Source organism: Mustelus asterias, chromosome 1 (assembly GCF_964213995.1).
Source record: "Mustelus asterias chromosome 1, sMusAst1.hap1.1, whole genome shotgun sequence".
Taxonomy (NCBI): domain Eukaryota; kingdom Metazoa; phylum Chordata; class Chondrichthyes; order Carcharhiniformes; family Triakidae; genus Mustelus; species Mustelus asterias.
Genome location: NC_135801.1, coordinates 126,807,700 through 126,829,070, shown reverse-complemented (window position 1 = coordinate 126,829,070; position 21,371 = coordinate 126,807,700). Strand labels below are relative to the sequence as shown.

Here is a 21,371-nt window from a genome sequence, read left to right as displayed (position 1 = left end):
TGTATTGCAATTAGCAGAGGGCAGACACCAAATAGAACAAAAGTACCCAAGGAATTCTCTTATTTCTAAAAAGAAATTAAATAAAATGGGAATAATTTAAACTGTCATCTCAAAAGCTCAGTTAATGACCACCATGGATTTTTATACTCTTGCAGTTTGTTATAATGTCAGTAAGCAATTCCCATTGCTGAAATCCATTCTATCAAAGAACAGTACAGTACAGGAACAGGCCCTTCAGCCCACCAAGTCTGTGTCGACACAGATGCTTCTCTAATCTAATATTTTCTTGCCTCTGTGTGGTCCACATCCCTCTATTCACTGCCTATTCATGTATCTATCGAGATGCCTCTTGAACGTTGTTATAGAATCTGTTTCCACCACCTCCTTTGGCAGCATGTTCCAGGCATTCACCACCCTCTGTATGAAAAACGTGCCCCTTACATCTCTTTTAAACTTTCCCCCTCACTTTCAACCTATGCCCCCGAGTAATTGACCCTTTGACTCTGGGAAAAAGACTCTGATTATCCACTCTATCCAAGCCTGTCATAATCTTGTAAACCTATATCAGGTCCCCCCTCATCCTCCGACACTCCAATGAAAACAATCCAAATTTGTTCAACCTTTCTTCATTGTCCATATCCTCCAAACCAGGCAACATCTTGGTAAATTTCTTCTGCACCCTTTCCAATGCATCAACATCTTTCCGGGAATGTGGCGACCAGAATTGTACACAATACTCCAAATGTGGCCTAACCAAAGTCTTCTACAGCTGCAACATGATTTTCCAATTCCTATACTCAAAGCTCTGACCGATGAAGGCCAGCAGGCCATACATCTTCCTGATCACCTTGTTGACCAGAGTTGCCACCTTCAGGGAATGTGAATCTGCATGCCTAGATCCCTCTTGTATGCTAGTATTTCTAAGGGCTCTACCATTTACTGTATACTTTCCTTCTCCAGTTGACCTTCCAAATTGCAACATCTCACATTTGTCCAGGTTAAACTCCATCTGCCATCTTTCAGTTCAGGTCTCAACTACATTTTCCCCTCTCTCATATATATAATATATATATATATATATATATAGAAGCCCCAGCACTTATACTTGTGGAACACTGCTTGTCACAGACCTCCAGTTAGAAAAGTACCCTTCCACTGCTACTCTGTTTTCTATGCCCCAGGCAAATTTTGTATCCATCTTATCAGCTCAGCTCAGATCCCATATGACTTCACCTTCTGTATCAGCCTGCCACGAGGAACCTTATCGAAGGTTTTATTAAAGTCCATATCAACAGCCTGGCAGTTAGCATTGACCAGAAAATGAACTGCATCTGCCTGTAAAGACAATGGCTACAAGAGCAGATTAGAGACTGAGAAAGCTGCAGCGATTAATTCGCTCCTGACTCCCTAAAGCCTATCCACCATGTACAAGGCACAAGTCAGGAGTATGATGGAATGCTCTCTCCTTGCCTGGATGGGTACAACCCAAACAACACTCAGGGTCGAAACCATCCAGGACAAAGCAGCTTGCTTGATTGATACCTATCCAATTTCAAAATTCACTCTTCATCACGAATGCACAACTGAAGCATTGTGTACAATCTACAAGATGCACAGTAGCAACTCACCAAAGCTCCTTCGACTGCACCTTCCAAATACTTGACCTCTATCATCAAGAAGGACAAGAACAGCCAAAACATGAGAACACCACCACCTGCAAATAGTTCTTCAAGCTACACACCATCCTGACTTGGAACTGTATCACCATTCCTTCATTGTTGCTGAATTAAAATCCTGGAACAGCCTTCCTAACAGCAGTGTGGATGTACCTACACCACATGGACTGGCACCATTGAAGAAAGTGATTCACCACCAACTTCTCGAGGGCAGTTGGGATTGGGCAATTTGTACTGGTCTAGCCAGGGGGGAAAATGCATGGTGAATTTTCAATGAGAACTGGTTTTGGTTTGGGACTAACCTGTTACATAATGTCCAGGTGTGCTTACTGATAGCTGGGCCAGATATGATCGGGAGTTGGAAGAATAGAAAATGGTGGTTGGGAAGAGAAAAATGAACAGTGCTGCCACTAGTAAATCATTGCAGGTGATCTGAAGATCAGCTGAGAACATTGGCATTAATGTTTGGAAGCGTCTAAATTTTAAACATTCATCAAAGATTTATCAATTTTCTCAGGATTCTTCCTCAGTTTCCACCTTTTATAGGGTTCAATGGAGAAGGGTGTCTGCCTCCAGTTCAGTTATTCTTGACAAACCCAGAAGCATAGGTATGTGTTGTCATGCAACAGCTTAAGAACAGGTTTGTGGTAAATGGTAGGTACGAGGACCTTGTTGCAAATCAAATGGTGAATAGTGCAAGTTGCCATAAAATAGCATATTGCTACTATCTTCCTGCACACCATGGGCAAATTCCAAAACTTAGTGAATGTGTTTTTTTTTGGCCTGGAGCTGCAGTGCTTCAATAATGACTTCTTGCTTTCCATAACTCAATCAAGCTCTAGATTTGTGACTGGATTTTCTGATGGCTGCCAGATCAAGATTTCAGGGTCCACTTGAGGCAGCATGAGTCGCGCTAGCTACTTTGTTGTTGGTAATATGGTGCTCCAATCCAATTCTCCCACTTACCATCTGTCAGTTTACTCTCAACCATCAGCAAAGTGGTGGAAAATATTGTTGACTGTGCTATCAGTTTGGACTTTACCAGTACCACTTGTCTCTAGACCTCATTTCAGCCTTGGTCATAACAAGACAAGACAAAACAAAACTCCAGAGGTGAGCTGAGCGTAATTGTCCTTGACAAACAAGGTGACGTTTTATTGAATCTGATACAAAGGAACACTAATAAAATTGAAGTCAGTGGAGTATGGGAATAACTTCTGGGCTGGAATTGTACCAAGCACAAAAAATTGTGTTAGTGGTCAATCACCTCAGCCCCATGATATTATTGCAGAAGTTCCTCAGGATAATATCATAGACCCATCCAGCTTTAGCTACTAAATCAGTTACGTCTCCATCATCAGATCAGAAAAGGACGTGTGTGCTGATGATTAAACAGTATTTAGTCCATTTTGCAATTGCTCAGGTATTGTAACAGTCAGAAGTAGCACGCAATATGACTTGGTCAGCTTTCAGGCTTGGGCTGATGTGGGACAAGTAACATTCATGCTATATAAGTGCCAAGCAATGATCATCTTCAACAAGAGAGGTTCGAACCACTTCACCTTCACATTTTAATTGCATCACTGTTGCGGAGGAGGCAGTAATGTCATGATATTGTCGCAGGAGTAGTCAGCCAGAGTCCCAGTTCCCTGGAGATCCAGGTTCAAATCTATGGCTGATGGTGAAATTTGAACTCACTAAAAGTCTGGAATTAAAAGTCTAATGATGACCATGAAACCATTGTCGATTGTAGAAACCTATCTGGTTTACTAATGTTCTTTTTCTTTTAGGGGAGGAAACCCACTATCCTATTAATCACAGCAATATGATTGACTCTGAAATGGCCTAGCAAGACATTCAGTTCAAGGGCAATAAATGCTCTCTCCTTCTGAATGAATAAAAAAAAACCTTTGCAGAGTGACCCACCTTAAATATCGTTGGGAGATTACCATTGACTGGTCATATCAGCACTGCAGCCACAAGTGCAGATCAGAGGTTAGAAATTCTGTTTTTATTCATTTGTGTGACATTGGTATCGCTAGTGGGCCAGCATTTATTGCCCATCCTGAATTGCCCTTGAGAAGGTGGTGGTGAGCTGCCTTCTTGAATTGCTACAGTCCACAAGCTGTGGGTTAACTCAAAATGCTGTCAGGGAAGGAATTACAGGATTTTGACTCACTGACTGCAAAGGAACATCGATATATTTCCAAGTCAGGATGGTGAGTGGTTTGGAGGGGAACTTGCAGGTGGTGGTGTTCCCAGGTATGTGATGGCCTTGTCCTTCTAGATGGAAGTGGTCTTGGGTTTGGAAGGTGCTGTCCAAGGATCTTTGATGAATTTCAGCAGTGCAGTGTATTACTGAGCTTCGGTGGTGGAGCGAGTGGATGTTTGTGGATGTGGTGCCAATCAAGAGGGCTGCTTTGTCGTAGATGGTGTCAAGCTTCTTGAATGTTGTTGGAACTGCACTTATCCCAGACAAGTAGGGAGTATTCCATCACACTCCTGACTTGTGCTTTGTAGATGGCAAACAGGCTTTGGGGAGTCAGGAGGTGAATTACTTGCTGCAGTATTCCTAGCCTCTGACCTCTTGTAGCCACCGTGTTTTTGTGGTGAGTCCAGTTGAGTTTCTGGTCAATGGTAACCCCCAAGAATGTTGACAGTGGGGAATTCAATGCTGGTAACACCATTGAATATCAAAGAATGGTGGTTAGATTGTCTTCTATTGGTGATGGTCATTGCCTTGCATTTCTGGTGTGATTGTCACTTGCCACTTGTCAGCCCAAGCCCGGATATTGTGCAGATGTTGTTGCATTTAAACATGGACTGCTTCAGTATCTGAGGAGTCATCAGTAGTGCTGAACATTGTGCAATCATCGGTGAACATCCTCGCTTCTGACCTTATGATGGAGGGAAGGTTATGATGAAGCAGCGATGGTTGGGTCTAGAACACTACCCTGAGGGACTCATGCAGAGATGTCCTGGAGCTGAGATGACTGACCCCACCCCCTCCACCTCCATCCCCTCCACCTCCATCCCCTCCACCTCCATCCCCTCCACCTCCATCCCCACCACCTCCATCCCCTCCACCTTCATCCCCTCCACCTCCACCCCCTCCACCTCCATCCCCTCCACCTCCACCCCCTCCACCCCCTCCACCTCCACCCCCTCCACCTCCACCTCCACCCCCTCCACCCCCTCCACCTCCACCCCCTCCACCCCCTCCACCCCCTCCACCTCCACCCCCTCCACCTCCACCCCCTCCACCTCCACCCCCTCCACCCCCTCCACCTCCACCCCCTCCACCCCCTCCACCTCCACCCCCTCCACCTCCTCCACCTCCACCCCCTCCACCTCCACCCCCTCCACCTCCACCCCCTCCACCTCCACCCCCTCCACCTCCACCCCCTCCACCTCCACCCCCTCCACCTCCACCCCCTCCACCTCCACCCCCTCCACCCCCTCCACCTCCACCTCCACCCCCTCCACCTCCACCCCCTCCACCTCCACCTCCACCCCCTCCACCTCCACCCCCTCCACCCCCTCCTCCACCTCCACCTCCACCTCCACCTCCACCTCCACCACCACCTCCACCACCACCTCCACCACCTCCACCACCTCCACCACCTCCACCACCTCCACCACCTCCACCACCTCCACCACCTCCACCACCTCCACCACCTCCACCACCTCCACCTCCACCACCTCCACCTCCACCTCCACCACCTCCACCACCACCTCCACCACCTCCACCTCCACCACCACCTCCACCACCTCCACCTCCTCCACCTCCACCTCCACCTCCTCCACCTCCACCTCCACCACCTCCACCTCCACCTCCTATCCATCATGTGCAACTCCGGAGTGTAATAGTATACTTTCCATTTGCATGGATGAGTATAGTTCCAACATACAAGAAAATTAACACTTGAAATAAAAGCTGCTGGCTGGATTAGCATCTTAAACATTCACTCCCTCCATTGCTGGCACCAAGACAGAAGTGTACATGATGTATTGCAGCAACACATGAAGACTTTTTTGCCAGCACCTTCCAAACCCACAATCTCTACAACCAGTAGGGATGGCACAGTCTGCAAAAAACCCCTCAAAGTCAATTCTGACTTGGAAATATATTGCCGTTCCTTCATTGACTTGCTGTGTCAAAACCTGGAACTTCCTATCAGCACTATGGGAGCACTTGCATCACAAGCACTGTAGCATTTTAAGACAGCAGCTCATCACCACCTTCTTCATGGCAATTAGTGGATGGGAAATCCCATATCCCATGAATGAATAAAAGGAAATCCAGAGTGCTTTTGTAGATTGCTGCCTAAAGCATCAGAAACACAAACCTTTTATTATTGGTGCAACCCACTGTATTGAAATTCTCCTGTACTATGTGCAAGATGTGACCAAATCTCCACAAATATGACAAAGACTTCTTTCAACCCATGAATGATATATTCAAGATAGTAGACTTTTTATAAATTGGGGGCAACAGTTGAATAATACGAGACCTCTCACTTATTAGAGTAGACTGGAAAGGGATTCATCTTCATGACAGAGGCACAAACTTAAGAACATTGATTAAACTACTACTGATATTCAACTTTGTATGTAGCACTGAACTTAGACAACAACTTCGATGTATATAGCACCGTTTGACTTCCCAAAGTATTTCACAGAAGTACAGAGTTAATATTTTGAGTCTGTCACTCTGAGTCAGCCGGACTGAACATTAACTCTCTCCACAGATGCTGCCAGACCAATGTTTCCCGCATTGTTTTCTACTTCAGATTTTCAGCATCTTCAGTATCTTGCTTTTCATAAGAGGTCCAATATTTTTCATTTGTTTACTGTTGATACCTTCCACCATTTTAGTGTTGATTGAGAGTAGACAGAAAAGGTAGTAATTTACTGGATTGGATATGTCCTGTCTTTTGTAAACGGGGCACATCTGGGCAATTTTCCACTATGATGCCAGCCTAGGTGTGCAGCTAAGTTTTGGAGCACAAGTCTTCAAGCGTTACAGTCTGAGCCCAAAGCTCTTGCTGTGTCTGCTGCACTCATATGGAATGAATTGAATTGGCTGAAGACTGACTTTTGTAATGCAGGGGATCTCAGGAGCTAACTGAGATGGATCGGCCACTTGACACTGCTGGCTGAAGATGGTTGCAAATGTTTCAGCCTTATCTTTTGCACAATGTGCTGGACTGCCTAATCGAGAATGGCGATGTTTTTGGATCCTCCTCTGTTTAGTTGTTTAATTGCCAACCAACATTCACAACTGACTTTAACGGGTCTATACAGCCATTGGTTGTGAGCAGCTCCAATGGCAATGACACTTTCAATTTAGAGAGCCCTAATTTCTCCTCTCATCACCCATCCATACAGAGAAAATGTTTTGATTGGGTTCTCAATTTATAATCAGTGACGTGTTTCCCACACTGTTTTGGTGTGGTCCTGTTTTCTATTAATAACCTCACAGGGTTAGTTTATTCGCACACAAAACGTGTGTGGGGTGGGTGGTGCCTGCACTATGCAGCTCCTTGGGCATTCATACAGTAAAAGTGATGGAGAAAGAAAGATTTACAAGTCAAAGACTATAGAGAGAAGAATTATTATTTCGGGTGAGTCCAGAATCAAAGTCCATTGGTGATTCGTTTCAGAGATCAGCAGGCTGAACTGATGCAGGATAATTCACTTTTCCAGTAGAGAAATGAAATAGGCATGCAAAGATGAATCAATATACGGTGTTGCTGCTGGACATGTGGAAAAATGGTGAGAGATTTTCAGTACAGCAAGACTGTATAGCTGATTCTCCCAGTTAGAGGTTCATGTCACGTGGCTCCCATCTTTCCATGTCACCTTTGACAAAGAATGTGTATTCCTCATCTGGGTTGCAGAGGCTGTTAAATGTCCCAACCACTCAAAATTGAAAGGATGGGTGCATGGTTCTTTGTCCAAGCAGACTCTAGTTGGCCAACCCGAGTTCTAAAATGCAATGGCTTTTGTATAGGAAAGAGTCTTCTCTACAACTTTCATTACACTTTTTTAGGCATACCTTTTGAGAGCAATGATGCTCCTCAGGTCAACTGATACGAATAGTCGGTTATAATGGCAGACGACAACCAAAGAGCTGCTGCTGCATTGAATTTTACATATCCCACTGCTGGAAAAACCGTATTTTCATGAAGTGGATTTTTCTAATTTGGCAGGATATTGCATCGTTTGCACATTTCGATTTTTTTTAAGCAAAAAGATCATTTTTGGACTGAAGCAAAAATGCCTTTTCCAAGAAATCACCTGATCAGCATGGTACTTGAGAGATGAAAAGCTGTGTGCTAGTTTGCACTGTGTTTATTTTAATTGATGTGGAGAAAAACTGGATTAAAGGCAAAGATGTACTTGGACTTGTTTTTTGAATTAAGTTGGGACGGAATAAGTTTTGGACTTGTTTCTTGAATTCGGATGGGACTGAACTGCATGTGAGAAGCTGCCCAGCTAGCATTCTCCATGCCTTGCTTGAAATAGTGGTTAGCAGTATCCAGCTAGGAATCTTCATCTGTGGAACTTGTTGGTCTTTGGGAACCTCAAAAGGCTGAGACAAGGATTGATCTAGCCATAATCTCCTCCACACTGAACCCTCAGATCTCTTCAGGGAGTAGTGATCTGTCTGCACGAGGGAATGTCAGATCAACAGCGTTGAAACCCTGTGACACAATTGCACTGCAAGGCAGAATTTCTGTTCCATGTACTCTATGGGAAATGGATATATATTCAAAAAGGAAACATTTGCAGCAGAGTGGCATTAATTGGATGCTTTGGCACAAACATGATACTGGATGGCTTCCTTCTGTGCTGTATTTTTTAAAATTCCAAATGCAGGAGGTACAAGGAAATAAAAGTAGTGTTAAGTATGGTGGTACAATGGTTAGCACTGCTGCCTCACAGCACCAGGGACCCTGGTTCGAATCCAGGCTTGGGTCACTGCAGAGTTTGCACGTTCTCCCTGTGTCTGCATGGTTTCCTCCCACAGTCAGAAAGATGTGCTGGTTAGGTGCATTGGCCTTGCTAAATTCTCCCTCAATGTACCCAAACAGGCACTGGAGTGTGGCGACTAGGGGATTTTCACAGTAACTTAATTGCAGTGTTAACGCAAGCCTACTTGTAACAATATAAATAAGAACTTCGTACTTAAGCACAGGCACACATGCCACAAATGAACACAGCTCTGACTTTGCCAGGATTATGTTGTAATCACAGGCAACTTCAGATTTAAAGGCAAAATACTGCGGGTGCTGGAATCCGAAACAAAAACAGAAAATGCTGGAGAAACTCAGCAGGTCTGACAGCATCTGTGGGGAGAGGATAGAGCCAAACGTTGAGTCAGGCTGACCCTTTGGCAGAGCTAAAGGCAAAACAAAAATCAGACAAGATTTATACTGAGGATGGGAGGGTGGTGGTAATTGGGCAAAGGGAATGTAAATGGTGAAACTTAGATTGGAAAGCAAAACTTCTGGGGAGATGGAAATTGGTTGAAACCAGATAAAAGGACACATCCATCAGAGCTCAGATGATGATGTCAGTAGTGCAGTCAGTAGGAGAGATGGCAGATGGAGTTTAATCCGGACAAATGTGAGGTAATGCATTTTGGAAGGTCTAATACAGATAGGAAATATACAGTAGATGGCAGAACCTTTAAGAGCATTGATAGGCAAAGGGATCTGGGTTTACAGGTACACAGGTCACAAAGTGGCATTGCAGGTGGAGAAGGTAGTCAAGAAGGCATATGGCATGTTTGCTTTCATCGGCCAGGGTATTGAGTTTAAAAATTGACAAATCATGTTGCAGTTTTATAGAACCTTAGTTAGGCCGCACATGGAATATAGTGTTCAATTCTGATCGCCACACTACCAGAAGGATGTGGAGGCTTTGGAGAGGGTACAGAAAAGATTTACCAGGATGTTGCCTGGTCTGGAGGGCATTAGCTATGAGGAGAGGTTGGAGAAACTTGGTTTGTTCTCACTGGAGTGACGGAGGTTGAGGGGAGACCTGATAGAAGTCTACAAGATTATGAGAGGCATGGACAGAGTGGATAGTCAGAAGCTTTTTCCCAGGGTGGAAGAGTCAATTACTAGGGGGCATAGGTTTAAGGTGCGAGGGGCAAGGTTTAAAGGAGATGTACAAGGCAGATTTTTCTTTTTTCACAGAGTAGTGGGTGCCTGGAACTCGTTGCCAGGGGAGGTAGTGGAAGCAGATACGGTCGTGACTTTTAAGAGGCGTCTTGACAAGTACATGAATAGGATGGGAATAGAGGAATACGGTCCCCGGAAGGGTAGGGGGTTTTAGTTAAGTCGGGCAGCATGGTCGTGCAGGCTTGGAGGGCCGAAGGGCCTGTTCCTGTGCTGTAATTTTCTTTGTTCTTTGCAGTAGACAGGCTGAAGACAGGGTAGATCTAGAAGCTGAGAATAGGCAAATATGAAAGTTGCTTATAAACCTACATACTAGAAATGTTTTGAGGAAGAATGTGTGCGCAAAATCTTCCAAAACCTGATATTATTTAAACCAATTACTGCCACACAGTATATTTACTGAACTGGTAAATGATAAAATAGACCAGGGTTTCCCAAACCTTCCCAGCCATGGAATCCTTTTGACCTCTAAAAAGTAATGAATGAACCGCTGAGAAATATTATGTACTGTGTTAAAAAGCCAAACCACAAAAAGATTGTTTTTGTGCAATAGGTATAAACCTAATTAACAGAAGTATTTTCTATTTCTTATATGTATACATTTACTTTAATTTTAAAAGTTCTCATTTAAAAAAAAACACTCTGGTCTTAGGCTTTGTTGTTTTTAAATGGGAAGAGTATTGCTGCTCCATTGGTTCAAATAGGAAGACTGCTGCTGGAATGTTGGATTCTCATTTTGGACACGCTCACACACCTCTCTCCGAGGCCCAGCTCTCCACCCCTGTCCAGCCCTAAGGCCAGACTTCGCTCCCACTCCATTCTCTCTCTCCCTGCAGGCCCTGCTCTCCCCACACTTCCCCCCCCCCAACAGAGGCTCCACTCTTCCCCCATGACTCCCTTGCCAGCCTGCCCTCTTCCTCCAACCGTCTCACAGGTCCTGTTCTCTTCCCCCACACCCCCAACTTCCCCTCGCAGACCTCACTCTCCCCCACACCACTGGTGACTTCCCCCACCCCACCTCACAGGCCCCAGGGCTCTGTGGAACCCGGTTTGTGAACCCCTGTAATAGATTACACGATGTACAGGACACAGAAAAAATTCAACCTATACAGATGCATAATTTATTTTAGAAATTATATATTACAAAAGTAACATTCAATTTTATGCAGATAGAACAGTTATTCCTTTTCTATCTGTATTTACAATCAGATCTTATTGACAACTAATCTGCAGAACCAATGCCTTCATGAGAAGTGGATTCCTTGTGAATTGAAACCATGAAGCAAGCTGTAGGATAAACACAAGAATGTTAATAAGGTTTCCCCTGAAAACTTATTTCAACAAAAGTCTAATTTCTTGTTTAGGCTTGCATTAATATTTTTTGGCCAAGTACAGTCATAGAGTCAGAGGTTTACAGCATGGAAACAGGCCCTTTGGCCCAACTTGTCCATGCCGCCCATTTTTTAAAAAACCCCTAAACTAATCCGAATTGCCCGCATTTGGCCCATGTCCCTCTATACCCATTGTACCCATGTAACTATCTAAATGTTTTTTAAAAGATAAAATTGTACCCGCCTCTATTACTACCTCTGGTAGCTTGTTCCAGACACCACCCTCTGTGTGAAAAAATTGCCCCTCTGGACACTTTTGTATCTCTCCCCTTAAACCTACAGTAAACTCTCACTGATTGCAGGGACGAATTCTCGCAAAATGTGAAATTGCAAATGGCAAATTTGCGCACGCAAAGAGCCGATGCGTGCAGTGTGTGCTCTCTCTGCGGGGAAAGGTGTTCAAAATTTCAAATCCTGGATGAATGAAGTTTTGGGGTCACAAACTGGGATTACATCGACAACTACATTTGAGCAGGGAACAAATTTGCGATAGAGGGGGTCGTGAACAGTGGGAGTTTACTGTACAAAGGGTTCGCAACTTTGTATGGCAGAAAAATCATTGCAAAATGCGATACAGTGATACGATACAAAGTATTACATGCTACAAATATTATCATATTGCTAAATAATTAGCTTCAAAATTACATCAAAATTCAGTTTTCAAAGCATTTGCACCACTTATTTGAATGCTCAAATCAAATGTCTTCTGAATTTCTGTGGGTATAATGGGTTCTGAAATTAACAGGACCACATTTGATCAAAACATTATTGAGAGAAATGACATTTTTAATTAATACTCCGAAGAATCCTCCAAATCCCCATGAATAGTGGTGGAATATTTGATTCCCATATTGAGGAGCTCCCAATGCCAAACTTTATTATGAAGAGAGAGGAACATCGGAACAGGAATAGGCCATGTCATGCTTCCTCCGTCATTCAATATCCACATTATTCCCACAACCATTTTTGTTACTGTCAATCAGAAATCAATCTCTACTTTAAACATAATCAATGACTGAGCTTCCATGACCCTCTGGGATAGAAACTTCTATCTTGAGAGGCAACTAAGGTTGGGCAATAAATGCTGGTCTAGCCAGCGATGCATACATCTCGTAAAATTTATTTTAAAAATCTACACTTTCTAATTTCTTACCAAATAGGAAATAGTCTGCACATCTGTTCCTTCCACCAAAATACATTACCTCATATTTTTTCACATTATATTTCATCTGCCATGCTCTTAACCACTGTCCAAATCCTCCTATAGCTACTTCACACTTTCTTCACAATATACGTTCTTCCTCGCTTTGTATCATTGCAAACTTGAAAATATTACATTTGGTTCCCACCTCTAAATCACTTATCATGAACAGTTGGGACCCAAGTACTGATCCTTGCCATACCCCACTAATCACAGACTGCCAACATGAGAATGACCTGTTTATTCCTACTCTGTTTTCTGCCTGTTAGACAATCCTTGCCATTAAGTTGCCTCCTCTCCCATGTATTTTATTTTGCTAATCAACTTCCTGTGGGGTATTTTTATCAAAGGCTTTCTGAAAATCCAAATATACCATGTTTATTAATTTTCCTTCATCAATTTTGTTAGTAATATCCTCTGACAAGTTTGTCAAACATGATTTCCCATTTGTAAATCCATCAGATAATGATTAGTCAAGTCTCCATTTATCACATTCTTTATAATAGCTTCTAGCATTTTCCCTCATTTTAATGTACCAATCTTCAGGAACAATTCTAGAATCTAAAGCATTTTGGAAGATGATCATCAATGCGTCCACTATGTAACCCCTTTCAACACTCTGCAATGTATAATATCAAATCCCAGAGGCTATCAATTTTCAGTCCCATTAATTTCCTTCAACTCTTCATTCTCCCTGGTCAATTGGATCTCGACATTTGAGAGATTTTGTGTATGTGTCGGTTTTCACTAAGGAACAAAGTTAATCATTTAGCTTCTCTGCCATTTCTCTATTCCCCATTATGAATTCTCCTGACTCTGCCGGTAATGGACCCAAATTTGTCTTAGCCAAACGCTTCTTTTTGACATGCTTTTATAGAGAGATGTTCTTAAAGTTCTAATCTTAATTAATCAATCTTTGCAACCATGTTAGTCTCATTACCAGTAGATCAGTGACTCATGGGCCTCAGTTGAGTGTTTGTAGTGTTAAGGGATAGGGAAAGGAAGGAAAAGAACAAAATACATGCAGGACCTTAAGCAAGCTAAAGTTTTACAGAGCGATGCTCCTTTACCTCATGAAATCATCAATGTCCATTGTGCGGGCTCGCTTTCCGTTGAAACTAGTTTCTTCCAGGATTTTCTGGATCTTTTCAGTAATGCTAAAGTTTTCTGGAATTTGCTATTCACAAAGAGATTGTTACATGAACAATAAGTAAGTGGTACTTTAATATTTAAAGCCAGTTCTTGAAACATAGGCATTACATGTTGGTATTACTTTGCATGTAAATACTTTTAAATAAGTTATTTTAATGTCCAAGAGATATTTTCTTATTCTAGACATCAATTTCTCGGTTTTAAATTAATGGGTATTTTTCCCCTCAGAAAATGGTTTACTGAGAATTGGGTACTCCTTATCCAGATTGGTTTCAAATATGAATTTTACTTCTATCAATGTCAACTGGATTGAACATTGGTCTCAGAGGTGATGAGATATTTTATTAACTCACTACATCATCTGACTAATGGACAAATGAGGATATAAAATTATGCTATATTATGACTGCACGGTGAGTGCTGCCTGACTGAGAGGAGCGCTTTTGGAGTTGGATGAAAACAGGGAGTTAGGGGAAACAGGCAGCAGACGCTACATTGGTCAGTAAGTGTTTTTTTTGGTTTTGCTCTTGGCATTGTAGTTGTTGTACACTGCAACAGTGTTTCTGTGTAATTTCTGTGGTTTATAGTTTGAAATGATTATATTCGGAGTAACAAGGAGCAGGAAAGAAGGGTCCTCGAGAATTGGATATAATCTGAAACAAAACATCTTTCAAAAGTTTAATTTAAAGGGGTAAGACATGACAGGAGAGCTCCCAGCCGTGGTTTGCTCCTCTTGCTCCATGTGGCAGACTGGGGACAGCTCCAATCCCCAGAGTCAGCATGTGTGCAGGAAGTGGCTCCAGCTACAGCTCCTGGAAGCTTGAGTTTCAGAGCTGGAGCGGCGGCTAGAGACACTGTGGAGCATCCGCGAGTCAGAGAGTATCGTGGATAGCAAGTATGGAGAGGTAGTCACACTGCAGGCTCAGACTCCGCAGCCAGGAAGAGAATGGGTGACCACCAGACAGAGCCAGAGGGATAGACAGGCAGTGCAGGAATCCTCTGTGGCCATTCCCCTGAAAAACAGATATACCACTTTGGATACTGTTCAGGGGAATGACCTCTCTAGGGAAAGCAGCAGCAGCCAAGCTCGTTGCACCACGGTTCGTTCTGCTGCAGAGGGGAGGGATAAAAAGTGTGCCAGTACAATAGTTAGAGAGGATTCAATTGTAAGGGGAATAGACAGGAGTTTCTGTGGCTGCAAACGAGACTCCAGGATGGTATGTTACCTCCCTGGTGCTAGGGTCAAGGATGTCTTGGAGCGATTGCAGGACATTCTGAAGGGGGAGGGCGAACAGCCAGTGGTCATAGTACACGTTGGTACAAATGACATAGGCAAAAAAAGGGATGAGGTCCTAAAAGCAAAATACAGGGAGCTAGGAAGAAAGTTAAGAAATCAGACCTCAAAAGATAGTGATCTCAGGATTACTACTGGTGCTACGTGCTAGTCAGAGTAGAAATGACAGGATATATCGGATAAATGCGTGGTTGAAGAGATGGTGTCAGGGGGAGGGTTTCAGATTCCTGGGCATTGGGACCGGTTCTGGGGGAGGTGGGACCTGTACAAATTGAACAGGTTACACCTGGGCAGGACTGGGACTGATGTCCTAGAGGAAATGTTTGCTAGAGCGGTTGGGGAGGGTTTAAACTAATATGCCAGGAGTCCGAGAAGGAGGCAGCAAGGACAAAATGTGGGGAGAAGGTTCCAACTACATCAAAAATCAGGAAAAAAATTAAAAGGAAGGAGAACTCAGGAGATGTTATTAGTGGAAATGTTAGAATTCAAAAAGGTATAAAAAGTAGCATAAGGGCACTTTATCTGAATGCTCGTAGCATTCGAAACAAGGTAAATGAGTTGACGGCACAAATCATTGCGAACGAGTATGATTTGGTGGCCACAACAGAGACATAGTTGCAGGATGATCATGATTGGGAGTTAAATATGCAGGGTTATCAGACAGTGCGGAGGGACCAAAAGGAAGGTAAGAGAGGAGATGTAGCTCTGATATTGAAGGATGACATCAGGGCAGTAGTGAGAGATGAAATAAGTTCTTTGGAAAAAAAGATCAAATCCATTTGGATGGAAATTAGAAATAGTGAGAAAAAGTCACTGACAGGCGTAGTCCATAGGCTACCAAATAATATCATGGCGGGGCGAAAAATAAACAAAGAAATAACTGATGCATGTAAAAATGGTACAGCAATCATCATGGGGAATTGTAATCTACATATCAATTGGTCAAACCAGGTCGGTCAAGGCAGCTTTGAGGAGGAGTTCATAGAATGTATCCGCGATAGCTTCCTTGAACAGTATGCAATGGAACCTACGAGGGAGCAAGCTATCCTAGATCTGGTCCTGTGTAATAACAGTAAGAAGTCTCACAACACCAGGTTAAAGTCCAACAGGTTGGACTTGTTGGACTTTAACCTGGTGTTGTGAGACTTCTTACTGTGCTTACCCCAGTCCAACGCCGGCATCTCCACATCCTGTGTAATAAGACAGGAATAATTTATGATCTTACAGTTAGGGATCCTTGCGGAAAAAGCATTCACAGAATGGTTGAATTTAAAATGCAGATGGAGCGTGAGAAGGTAAAATCCAATACCAGGAGACTACAAAGGGACGAGAGGGAGGCGTTGGCTAAGGTAGATTGGGAGCAAAAACTTTATGGTGGGACAATTGAGGAATAGTGGAGGATTTTCAAAGCGATCTTTTACAGTGCTCAGCAAACGTATATACCAGTGATAAGAAAGGACTGTAGAAAAAGAAATAATCAGCCATGGATATCTAAGGAAATAAAGGAGGCTTCTACAAATACATAAAGGGCAAAAGAGTAGAGCCTCTTAAGGATCAACAAGGTCACTTATGTGCAGATCCACAAGAGATAGGTGAGATCCTAAATGAATATTTCTCATCAATATTTACTGTTGAGAAAAGCATGGATGTTGGGGAACTTGGGGACATAGATACTGATGTCTTGAGGAGTGTACATATTACAGAGGAGGTGGTGCTGGAAGTCTTAAAGCACATCAAGGTAGATAAATCCCAGGGACCTGATGAAGTGTATCCCAGGACATTTTGGGAGGCTCGGGAGGAAATTGCGGGTCCCCTAGCAGAGATATTTGAATCATCGATAGTCACGGTGAGGTGCCTGAAGATTGGAGGGTGGCAAATGTTGTGCCTTTGTTTAAAATGGGCTGCAGTGAAAAGCCTGGGAACTACAGGCCAGTGAGCCTCACATCTGTGGTGGGTAAGTTGTTGGAAGTTATTTTGAGAGGCAGGATCTACAGGCATTTAGAGACGCAAGGACTGATTAGGGACAGTCAGCATGGTTTTGTGAGTGGAAAATCATGTCTCACAAATTTGATTGAGTTTTTTGAAGGGTAACCAAGAAGGTAGATGAGGGCAATGCAGTTGATGTTGTCTACATGGACTTTAGCAAGGCCTTTGACAAGGTACCGCATGGTAGGTTGTTGCATAAGGTTAAATCTCATGGGATCTTCTGTCATTATGCCTGATGACAGAAGACACAGGGTGGTTGTAGAGGGTTGTTTTTTAAATTGGAGACCTGTGACCAGCGGTGTGCCTCAGGGATCAGCACTGGGTCCACTGTTATTTGTCATTTATATTAATGATTTGGATGAGAATATAGGAGGCATGGTTAGTAAGTTTGCAGCTGACACCAAGATTGGTAGCATAGGGGACAGTGAAGAAGGTTATCTCCAATTGCAATGGGATCTCGATCAATTGGGCCAGTGGGCTGACGAATGGCAGATGGAGTTTAATTTAGATAAATGCAAGGTGATGCATTTTGGTAGATTGAACCATAGAAGATTAAAGCGCAGTACAGGCCCTTCGGCCCTCGATGTTGCGCGACCAGTGAAACCAATCTAAAGCCCCTCTAATCTACACTATTCCAATATCATCCATATGTTTATCCAATAACCATTTGAATACTCTTAACGTTGACGAGTCCACGACTGCTGCAGGCATGCCATTCCACGCCCTTACTACTCTGAGTGAAGAACCTATCTCTCACCCCTCAATTTAAAGCTATGTCCCCTCGTGTTAGCCATCACCATCTGAGGAAAAAGGCTCTCACTATCCACCTTATCTAATCCTCTGATCATCTTGTATGCCTCTATTAAGTCACCTCTCAACCTTCTCTCTAACGAAAACAACCTCAAGCCCCTCAGCCTTTCCTCATACGATCTTCCCACCATACCAGGCAACATCCTGGTAAATCTCCTCTGCACCCTTTCCAGCGCTTCCACATCTTTCCTATAATGCGGTGACCAGAACTGTACACAATACTCCAAGTGCGGCCGCACCAGAGTTTTGTACAGCTGCAGCATGACCTCATGGCTCCGAAACTCAATCCCTCTACCAATAAAAGCTAACACACCGTATGCCTTCTTAACAACCCTATCAACCTGGGTGCCAACTTTCAGGGATCTATGCACATGGACACCCAGATCCCTCTGTTCATCCACACTACCAAGTATCTTACCATTAGCCCAGTACTCTGTATTCCTGTTACTCCTTCCAAAGTGAATCACCTCACACTTTTCCGCATTAAACTCCATTTGCCACCTCTCAGCCCAGCTCTGCAGCTTATCTATGTCCCTCTGTAACCTGCCACTTCCCTCCGCACTGTCTACAACTCCACCGACTTTAGTGTCATCCGCAAATTTACTAATCCATCCTTCTACGCCCTCATCCAGGTCATTTATAAAAATGACAAACAGTAGTGGCCCCAAAACAGATCCTTGCGGTACACCACTAGTAACTGAACTCCAGGATGAATATTTCCCATCAACCACCACCCTCTGTTTTCTTACAGCTAGGCAATTCCTGATCCAAACCACTAAATCACCCTCAATCCCATGTGTCTGTATTTTCTGCAATAGCTTACCATGGGAAACCTTATCAAACGCTTTACTGAAATCCATATACACCACATCAACCGCTTTACCCTCATATACCTCTTTGGTCACCTTCTCAAAGAACTCAATAAGGTTTGTGAGGCACGACCTACCCTTCACAAAACCGTGCTGACTATCCCTAATCAAATTATTCCTTTCTAGATGATTATAAATCCTATCTCTTATAATCCTTTCCAAAACTTTGCCCACAACAGAAGTAAGGCTCACCGGTCTATAATTACCAGGTTTGTCCCTACTCCCCTTCTTGAACAAGGGGACAACATTTGCAGGGCAGGACTTATTCAGTTAATGGTAGGGCACTGGGGAGAGGTACAGAACAAAGTGATCTAGGGGTACAGGTTCATAGCTCTTTGAAAGTGGAGTCACAGGTAGACAGAGTGGTGAAAAAGGCATTCAGCATGCTTGGTTTCATTGGTCAGAACATTGAGTATAGGAGTTGGGACGTCTTATTGAAGTTGTACAAGATATTGGTAAGGCCACACTGGTCACCCTATTATAGAAAGGATATTATTAAACTAGAAAGAGTGCAGAAGAGATTTACTAGGATGCTACCGGGACTTGATGGTTTGAGTTATAAGGAGATGCTCGATAGACTGGGACTTCTTTCTCTGGAGCGGAGAAGGCTGAGGGGTGATCTTATAGAGGTCTATAAAATAATGAGGGGCATAGATTAGCTAGAAAGTCAATATCTTTTCCCAAAGGTAGGGGAGTCTAAAACCAGAGGGCATAGGTTTGAGGTGAGAGATACAAAAGTGTCCAGAGGGGCAATTTTTTCACACAGAGGGTGGTGAGTGTCTGGAACAAGCTGCCAGAGATAGTAGTAGAGGCGGGCACAATTTTGTCTTTTAAAAAGCGTTTAGACAGTTACATGGTTAAAATGCAGGCAATTAGGGCTAGCTTAGGGGTTTAAAAAAAAAAAGGGCGGCTTGGACAAGTTGGGCCGAAGGGCCTATTTCTATGCTGTAAACCTCTGATTCCATGAGGGTATCAAATTGAAAGAAAATGCATACAAAGTGGCAAAGATTAGTGGGAAACTAGAGGATTGGGAAATTTTTAAAGGTCTACAGAAAGCCATGAAAAAAAGCTATAAAGAAAAGTAAGATGGATTATGAGAGTAAACTAGCACAGAATATAACAGATAGCAAAAGTTTCTACAAATATATAAAATGAAAGAGAGTGGCTGAAGTAAACATTAGAGGATGAGAAGGGGGACGTGGAAATGAGAAAATGGCTGAGGCATTGAACAGGTATTTTGTGTCGGTCTTCACAGTGGAAGACACAAATAACATGCCAAAAATTGATGACAGGAAGGCTATGACAGGTGAGGACCTAGAAACTATTATCACGAAAGAGGTAGTGTGGGGCAAGCTGATGGGGCTAAAGTAGACAAGTCTCCTGGTCCTGATGGAATGCATCCCAGGGTACTCAAAGAGGTGGTGGGGGAAATAGCAAATGCACTAGTGGTAATTTACCAATATTTGCTGGACTCTGGGGTGGTTCCTGCAGATTGGAAAACAGCAAATGTGATGCCACCGTTTAAAAAAGGAGGTAGACAAAAGACGGGTAACTATAGGCCAGTTAGCTTAAATTCCGTAGTAGGGAAAATGCTTGAATCTATCATCAAGGAAGAAATAGCGAGACATCTGGATATAAATTGTTCCATTGGTAAGATGCAACATGGGTTCATGAAGGACAGGTCAAATTTGACTAATTTGGTGGAATTCTTTGAGAACATTACATGTGCAGTGGACAATGGGGAACCTGTGGATGTGGTGTATCTGGATTTCCAGAAGTCATTTGACAAGGTGCCGCACCAAAGACTGCTACATAAGATAAACGTGTACGGTGTTACGGGTAATGTATTAGCATGGATAGAGGATTGGTTAACTAACAGAAAGCAAAGAGTGGGGGTAAATGGGTGTTTTTCTGGTTGGCGATCAGTGACTAGTGGTGTGCCTCAGGGATCAGTGTTGGGACCACAATTGTTTACGATTTACATTGATGATTTGGAGTTGGGGACCAAGTGTAGTGTATCAAAATTCACAGATGACACTAAGATGAGTGGCAGAGCAAAGTGCGCAGGGGACGCTGAAAATCTGCAACGGGATATAGACAGTCTAAGTGAAGGGGCGAGGGTCTGGCAGATGGAATACAATATTGGTAAATGTGAGGTCATCCATTTTGGTAGGAACAACAGCAAAATGCACAATTATTTAAATGGTAAAAAATTGCAGCATGCTGCTGTGCAGAGGGACCTGGGTGTCCTTGTACAAGAATCTCAAGGAGTTGGTTTGCAGGTGCAAAGTGCAGCAGGTAGTTAAAAAGGCAAATGGAATTTTGTCCTTCATTGCTAGAGGGATGGAGTTTAAAAACAGGGAGGTTATGTTGCAGCTGTATAAGGTGCTGGTAAGGCCACACCTGGAGTACTGTGTACAGTTTTGGTCTCCTTACTTGAGAAAGGATATACTGGCACTGGAGGGGGTGCAGGGGAGATTCACTAGGTTGATTCCAGAGTTGAGAGTGTTGGCTTATGAGGAGAGACTGAGTAGATTGGGGTTTTACTCATTGGAATTCAGAAGAATGAGGGGAGATCTTATAGGAACATTTAAGATTATGAGGGGAATAGATTAGAAGCAAGGAAGCTGTTTCCACTGGCAGATGAAACTCGAACTAGGGGACAAGGCTCAAAATAAGGGGAAGCAGATTTAGGACTGAGTTGAGGAGGAATTTCTTCACACAAAGGGTTGTAAATCTGTGGAATTCCCTGCCCAGTGAAGCAGTTGAGGCTACCTCATTGAATGTTTTTAAGGCAAAG

General features: G+C 43.3%; 1 protein-coding gene across 6 annotated transcripts in view; it reads right to left on the bottom strand.

The window, feature by feature from the left end:
* Positions 1-10,955: 10,955 nt before the first annotated feature.
* dimt1l (DIM1 dimethyladenosine transferase 1-like (S. cerevisiae)) overlaps positions 10,956-21,371 on the bottom strand; it is a 39,559-nt gene continuing 29,143 nt past the window's right edge. For 3 of the 6 annotated variants that reach the window (XM_078218455.1, XM_078218472.1, XM_078218464.1), the window contains 2 exons: positions 13,531-13,637; positions 10,956-11,155 (listed from right to left, as the gene is read on the bottom strand). In XM_078218455.1, the coding sequence (XP_078074581.1) occupies positions 11,113-11,155; positions 13,531-13,637 (150 nt within the window). In that variant the 3' untranslated portion in view covers positions 10,956-11,112. The remainder of the gene's footprint in view (positions 11,156-13,530; positions 13,638-21,371) is intronic. The other 3 variants (XM_078218489.1, XM_078218497.1, XM_078218480.1) reach the window with 1 other exon arrangement.